The sequence below is a fragment of the Hypomesus nipponensis genome, chromosome 8 (genome assembly GCF_054491055.1).
Source record: "Hypomesus nipponensis isolate SF chromosome 8, ASM5449105v1, whole genome shotgun sequence".
Taxonomy (NCBI): Eukaryota; Metazoa; Chordata; class Actinopteri; order Osmeriformes; family Osmeridae; genus Hypomesus; species Hypomesus nipponensis.
The window spans coordinates 17177501-17185000 of record NC_140368.1 but is presented as its reverse complement, the minus strand read 5'-3'; the positions used below and the strand labels follow the sequence as shown (position 1 = coordinate 17185000).

At 47.5% G+C, this 7500-nt stretch overlaps 1 protein-coding gene and 1 long non-coding RNA gene across 2 annotated transcripts; both read left to right on the top strand.

Moving 5' to 3' along the window:
* Positions 1 to 3337: 3337 nt before the first annotated feature.
* Positions 3338 to 4389, top strand: LOC146275533 (uncharacterized). The gene is made up of 3 exons (XR_014766397.1): positions 3338 to 3583; positions 3801 to 3921; positions 4115 to 4389. It is a non-coding gene; the product is annotated as an uncharacterized LOC146275533 (long non-coding RNA).
* A 332-nt stretch (positions 4390 to 4721) lies between these two features.
* Positions 4722 to 6737, top strand: LOC146275532 (uncharacterized). The gene is made up of 3 exons (XM_084703478.1): positions 4722 to 4853; positions 5096 to 5353; positions 5527 to 6737. Exons 1-3 carry the CDS (start codon positions 4723 to 4725, stop codon positions 6440 to 6442), a joined length of 1305 nt encoding a protein of 434 aa, XP_084559604.1. The 5' UTR covers position 4722; the 3' UTR covers positions 6443 to 6737.
* The last annotated feature ends 763 nt before the right edge of the window (positions 6738 to 7500 follow it).

Genomic DNA, 7500 nt, shown 5'->3' with positions numbered 1-7500 from the left:
CGACTCACTGCCCCCATAGTACAGTCCCCTCTGTGAAATTTAACTTTCCCGCTGAATTTACCTCAGAGAACGTAGTGGTACAGTACGCGTACAGTAGATGTAGCTACTGTACGACTGTACAGTACATCAATGCTAAATTGAGTAGTTACTTGGTCTTTGTCAGCGTAACAAAAAAAAGAACAGCGATATGTACATGCAAATTATTCTATGGACGTACGAATACATGTTTTTATGTCGGTCCTGGTATTTAAATTGTCGATGTAGACTCATTTACCCCATAGTACAGTCCCCTCTGTGAGATGCAAATTTCCCGCTGACTTTAATTTGACCTCAGAAGTACAGTAGAGACAGCAGAACAAAATATGACTACATTGATGATACGTTGACCAGGTTGTTGACATAACAAAATTAAGTTGATGTGTTGGAGTACAAGCATATGGAAGTATTAATTTTATAAAATGGGATGATCCTGGTATTACTGTACAATAGCCAGAGCAACCCATCACAACTGTACGTCTATGCTACATTGATTGAGAATGTAATCACAACAGAGAACTTGGTTGTTTAGTCTAACGTAGCTCGTGTTTGCAGATATGACCAAGACGGGGAAGCCAGACTCGTACTGGAGAGACATCTGCCAAAAATATACCCAGGGCAGCTACCAGTTTTCCACAGGCAAAAGGCCCGGTGGTAAGAAATGGAAAAGAGCCCTGGAGTGTATCGATGCTTGCCTACTGCAGAGCAAGAGCAAGGTGGATCTGTTCGGGAGACACCTAAAATGCTCTTGTGGGTTCCATAAGGTAGGTTATATGATGATTTATTTAATTTAAGTGATGACAAGTTGCTGTAGCATGAAGTAGATTATTTGCTGGATCATACCCTATTTGCACACATTTGGATACAACTAACAGTGTAGGATCATTGGTGAAATTATTTATTATGAGCCTCTCTTGTACTTGAAATCCTGCCTCCCCCCTTCAGTCAGATGCATCAGAGGCAGGTGGAGGCTCCTTTGAGGCAGGAGAAGGCTCCAGGCAGGCAGGAGAAGGCTCCAGGCAGGCAGGAGAAGGCTCCAGACAGGCAGGTGGAGGCTCCAGGCAGGCAGGAGAAGGCTCCAGACAGGCAGGTGGAGGCTCCTGTGGGGCAGGAGAAGGCTCCAGACAGGCAGGAGAAGGCTCCAGGCAGGCAGGAGAAGGCTCCAGGCAGGCAGGAGAAGGCTCCAGACAGGCAGGTGGAGGCTCCAGGCAGGCAGGAGAAGGCTCCAGGCAGGCAGGTGGAGGCTCCTGTGGGGCAGGAGAAGGCTCCAGACAGGCAGGAGGAGGCTCCTGTGGGGCAGGAGAAGGCTCCAGTCAGGCAGGAGGAGGCTCCAGACAAGCAGGAGAAGGCTCAAGGCAGGCAGGAGAAGGCTCAAGGCAGGCAGGCGGAGGCTCTTGTGCAGACAGAACAGTAAAGTGCTGTCAGTGCAATCAGGTTGTGGAGGCAGAACAATTCTCCATGCACCTTTCTGACCGCCATGTAGAGGAGACATGTGACACCTGTGGGACCAAGGTCCAAGGTTCTGTTGGCCTGTTGGAGCATATAGAACAGTTCCATTATTTATCCTGGTTGGCTCAACCTCCATCGCCAACTTCAACAGGTAGCTCCACCACACCATCTCAAAGGCCCACACCATCTCCAAGGCCCACACCATCTCCAAGGCTAACGGCCACACCATCTCCAAGGCCCACACTATCTCCAAGGCCCACACCATCTCCAAGTCTAACGGCCACACCATCTCCAAGGCCCACACCATCTCCAAGGCCCACACCATGTCCACGGCCCACACCATCTCCAAGGCTAACGGCCACACCATCTCCAAGGCCCACACTATCTCCAAGGCCCACACCATCTCCAAGGCCCACACTATCTCCAAGGCCCACGCCATCTCCAAGGCCCACAGCATCTCCAAGGCTAACGGCCACACCGTCTCCAAGGCCCACACCATCTCCGCCGACAACTACATCTCTGCTCCCTCCTCCAACAGGTTGCTCCAGCACGCCACGCCACGCCACACTCCTCAAACTCCACTTAGGCCAGCTTCCATTGATTGGGAAGCTTTTCTCCCCAATCAATTCAAAAAGGTTATACAGCCAGCAGATCGGGTGTGGATTGCCAAGGTCCTCTATGAGCCTACAGGTCAGCTGAGGCAGAAAATGGAGGCGTGCTGGTTTCATCCACCACTGCAGCACAAACCGTCTCCTCCCGAGCCCGGGTGGCACTTCCGGCAGAGGATGTTCCTCTGGGCACCAATGAGGATGTGGGGGATTCCTCTGAAATGTACGCGGTGTGACCGGAAAATGCACCACTCCGGGATCTACCCGAAGGTGAGGGAGGTGATAGATGTGGATACCCGCTACTACTTGGTGGGAGGGGACTAGCCTGGAAGAGATGGAAGAGATGAAGGGGGTGATAACCTCTACCTATGGTAGAATTCTGAAGATGGACTCTACAAAGAAGGTGAGGGTTTTAGCATTACTTTTATTTACTCTGATGTTAACCAATTGGAATGGATATAAATTGTTTACTTTATCATCCTAATGATGAAATAGTATTAATTTTAGTAAGCTTGTACCGTTTTTTTAGAAAGTTATGTTTTTGTTTGTTTTTCAGATCACCAAGAAGCTGGCTGGCAGTATAGGGGACACCGCTGCATGGATGTCCAACATCGGCAACGAGCTTGGCCAGGTTCTGAACAGTGTTCTGACGACAGTTGAAGGTGCATGGCTGGAAGAGTTGTGCCAGGGCATCGTCAAACGTTATGAGAATGCTGGACAAGCTGAGCCTGAGGCTATTTATGTTGACCGGGACTGCTGCAGCCAGTCAGGTGGGATGCTGAAATTGTTACTTTATGAAATATACATTGCAGATTACAGTATGTAATTAACTTAAGTTAATTATGATGTAAAAAAAAAAAAATTACACAAAAAATAGATGATCACATCTGTAATAATCAATGTTTGTCTTTCACAGGTGTGTCGTCAGTGCTGAGACTCTTTCGACCATGGAAGTTGGTCGTCCGTTTAGACGTCTTCCACTTCATGCAAAGGTTTAACTGCGGCCTCACTACTGAGCACCACCCTCTCTACGGTACCTTTTGCTCCAAACTTTCTGCCTGTATCTTTGAGTGGGATCAGGAGGATGTGCAGTGGCTTAAGGAGGCCAAGAAAGGGGAGTGGAAGAGCAGCCATGGCGGAAATTCTCCCACTGAGCTTGGCCAGTATCAGCACTGGTGAAATGGCAAAGCACTGCAGGCGGAGGACCCGTGCCGTGGAGGAGATCCGGGTCATGATTTCGGGGCTGCTCGAATCGATGTGGGGGCTGACTGACACCACGGGGCTGCGTCTGGTGAACCCTGACAGCATGCACCATGTGTGGGAGGTGCAGCAGAAGCACCTGGAGTGCATCCAGGACCCTGCAGGGGTGGAGTTGTACACCAAGACAGGGACACTGCAGAAGGGTGGCAAAGTCCTTGACGTCCTCAGGTGTGGGAGGGGGTCCTCCTCCCTCGAGAGTTTTCACCGCCACCAGTGTGCTTTTGTTCCAGGTAAATTTAAAATGTTAACTTGCCGTATGCTGTTAAAAAAAAGTTGGTGTTATGACATAACATTTATGTCATAACATTTAACAGTTATGACAAAAGTTGGTGGTATGCACTTGAATTATTCAAATAACAATGTAACTGTCACTTTGTATTTAATACGTGTTAATATCTATTGACTTCATATTAATGGTTGACCTAACCTGAGTATTTTGTTTCTTAGGCTTTCGATGCAATGCATTGCACGCACAAATGTACATGCTGGAGGGGGTATCGAGGTGGAACAACACGGGTCCTTGGTTGTTCTCTGGTTCCAGAATTCACCCCACCTGGAAAACCTACTGGTAAGATAGCTCTCAGATCAGCACTGACCATTTGAGTATTACTTCCTCTCCCACTTTTCTTTTCTCTGCCACCCCCAGCCCTCCTCAGAGGACATGGGAGTGGGAGTGAAGATTGTGCTGTACATGGAGGAGATGTGTCTGTGTTTGTGTCCTTTCCTCTTCTTTGACTATGTGTTTAAACACTGTGTTACAGGCGAGCGCATTGCAGTGGAGTACCTGTTGGCCCAGTCCAATAGAGGCGACCTTCTGGTCCCACAGCAGCTGCCAAATATCTCCACAGAGGAGCTCGAGGACGACGGGGGTGAACCCGACGTCATGTTGTGCCAGGTAGCTGACCTTAGGGAAGGTGATCCTGATCCCCCAATATGTGCCGTGGAAGCCCAGGTGACACTGGAGGGTGACAGTGGACCCAGATCCCTGGATGAGGACATCATTGTGGAGGAAGAGGACACACAAGACAGCACATCAGACCAGGTAATGTAACTCCTTTCTCAAAAACAAGATATGTAACAAGTTCGCTAATGATATGCCACAAGTATCATACGTTTGTCAAGTAAAACGTCAAGTATTACGTTTTATGGAGAGAGAAAAAAGGTCAACATTGCTCAAATAGTTCAAAGAAATTGACACATTTATGTACATGTTTTTTTCATGATTATCACTTTTCAGAAGAGCCGATGTGACTCCAGAGGTGTCTTGGGCTGGGATGCGGTTGATGACCTGGCAGCCTACCTGGTTGGCCTGAACCTAACCATCACTGCCTTGTCGGCAAAAGAGGAGGCTGACATTGTCCATCTCTACATGGCTCTTCCTGCTATGGACAAGGAACCTGTGAGGTTCGGCCAGAAAGCAAGGAAGAAGACCGTGGCAGGACCTTGGAGAGCGCCCAGGAAGCCGAGTGGCTCTGCTCCTGGACAGCAGGCGGCAGAGAGGTGATTTGACACAATTCATAATCATTTCGGTTCATTACAAATCATTGAATCAGTAGGCTGTACTGCATCAAACCGAGATTGAAAAACTTATGGTGAATTTCAAATATTATTTTGTGATTATATTAGTTTGTGGGGGGCAAATTGGGCTGTTCACAGGTGACATTGATATGGTTGCTATTACCATTTTTCTTAGTTTACAGCCTTGTTTAAAGTCCGGACCATATCATCCTTCTTTCCAACAGACTGTTCATGACTCACGGGCAGGCAGCCCAGGACCCCGAAGTCCACAGGGTCAGCGAATGTGTTTGCCTGAGACTTTTAAAAGAGTTTCAGCAAGCACGAAACAGGCCCAAGGACACAAGGAGTAGAACTCTGCCCATCCCGCAGTCCATTGTGGTGGCCTACAGCCATCTGAAAGAGCTGCTGGAGGACAGCAGGGTTGTTCTGGAGAAGACCAACGTGGTTCTGATACCAGTTAACAACACAACAGTCTCTTCTTGGTGAGTCTTGTTTTTTACGTTTGTACCTTTCCTATACAATGATGACATTATATTATTAAACCGCAAGAAAAACTTTCACCTGCTTGCTTGTTAGAAAATACTAAACATAGGAGGATAGGCTACTATGTATGAAATAACTAACTGAAGCTACTGTATGCGTTTTTGTTTTTTAGGCTGCTTAGGAGGGATAAGAGGAAGGACAGGGACATGCTGCTGCAGGGCACCGTACTCCCCAAACGGTTTGAACTGGCCAAGGACTCACTCCCTGAAGCCCAGACTCTTCCAGGTGCTCCTGTGCAGCATGGGCATGAGGTCATGGAGTTTGAGGAGCCAGAAAACCGGGAGGGTGAGGCAGTGATACGCCCTCGGCATAGTGTTCGATCTGCCTTGGCACAGCACTACCAGCCTGGGTCATATGTATGGCCTGGTTCTGCTGGCTCTGCCTCGTTTGAGCATGGTAACCTGCCGCCGCCGCCACCACCACCATCTCCTGGCTGGGGCTCGTATCAGCAGGGTTACCTGCCACCACCATCTCCTGCCTGGCCCTCGTACCAGCAGGGTCACCTGCCACCACCACCACCACCATCTCCTGCCTGGGGCTCGTACCAGGAGGATTACCTGCCACCACCACCTTCTCCTGCCTGGGGCTTGTACCAGCAGGGTTACCTGCCACCACCATATCCTGCCTGGCCCTCGTACCAGCAGGGTCACCTGCCGCCACCACCACCATTTCCTGCCTGGCCCTCGTACCAGCCACCTCCACCCTTCCAGCCACCTCCCCCCTTCCAGCCATCTGCTGACCATCCACAGTCCCTGGCCCCTCCACCACCTGGCACCTTTGTCCAGCCAAGGCAACGTACGTGGAGACAAAAAAAAGCTGCCCTGGAGAACGAGGAACTGATGGCTAGGGGTGAACCTCCACGGAAGAAGTTCAGGGATACCTACCAGTACATTTGCAAGCAGTGTGGGCAGGGAAAAAACAAAAGTACTGGTCACACCCAGCTGAAGGGGCGGTGGTACTGTCCAGCCTCAGGACTCACCCTGGCAGAGTGGAAAGACCAGTTGACCAGTCTTGCCAGTGGTAAATAAATTGTAAAATACTGTATATAATAGTTATGTGTAAATAGTTAAGTATTGTATATAGTTGATATTGATATTTTAATTTCTGTGTTTGTGCATTGCATGGTGTTCTAAAAAAATTAACAAACAAAAAAAAGATAAATGTATATATTTGCTAAATATATACTTTCAGGTTTAATAAAGTGACCAAAGTTCCTTAAATTGTATAATACTGTATATAATAGTTATGTGTAAATAGTAAAGTATTGTATATAGTTATGTTTTTAATTCATGTGTTTGTGCATTGCATGGTGTTAAAAAACAAAACAAAAAAACAAAAAATTAAGATGTATATATTTGCTAAATATATATTTTCAGGTTTAATAAACCGACCAAAGTTTCTCAAATTCTGACTTCTGGATTGTTTTTCTCCTATTCCTCCTATACTTTATTCCTAGAACTCTTGCAAAGTAACTAAGTAGCCTACCAGTGCTATTACACTTTTTGTCAATTGTTTACACACAAATACATTTTAGTCACAAATACTGGTACTTGAGACACAATGACCACAACATGTAACTCATGCACCAACCCCCTGAACCAATTCTGCTACAAGCACAATTCCTGCTTTACATTCAAATTGCAGTTCTAAAACACACTTTTTTCAAAACGCTACACACAATTCTCTGCATTTGGCTCAATTTTCATGAAGAAAATCTTTTGTTTTCACAAGGAACACACAGGAGAAGTGAGGGGTTTAGCCCATTGTGTGTGTGTTTTTTTTATTTGTGAGTAGAAAGTATGAGGTATGCGTTCAGAAAATGTGTGTTAACAATCGAGAAAAACTATTAAATTTCAGCAATTCTGGAATATCCCTCTGCCAATGACAATACATTTCTGGCTTTCTGGCTTTGATCTTCCTGACCTCTTTTCTCACCTGGTTTGTGGAGAGGGACAGAGTGGAGCACAGCAGGGGGGGGGGGGGGGATGAGTGTTTGATGTTGTAGGGGGTGTTGACAGAATGAGAGGGGGTGGGGGTAAGAGGTGAGATGAAAGGGATGGGGCAGGAGAAGCTGGAGGAGTGGGGG

What these genes read in the sequence shown, in the direction of transcription:
- LOC146275532 (XM_084703478.1), top strand. Translation starts at nt 4,723, where the DNA reads ATGGCTCTTCCTGCTATGGACAAGGAACCTGTGAGGTTCGGCCAGAAA. An exon ending in GGACAGCAGGCGGCAGAGAG is followed by an intron (nt 4,854 to 5,095) that starts GTGATTTGACAC and finishes TCTTTCCAACAG; the next exon opens with ACTGTTCATGACTCACGGGC. An exon ending in AACACAACAGTCTCTTCTTG is followed by an intron (nt 5,354 to 5,526) that starts GTGAGTCTTGTT and finishes TTTGTTTTTTAG; the next exon opens with GCTGCTTAGGAGGGATAAGA.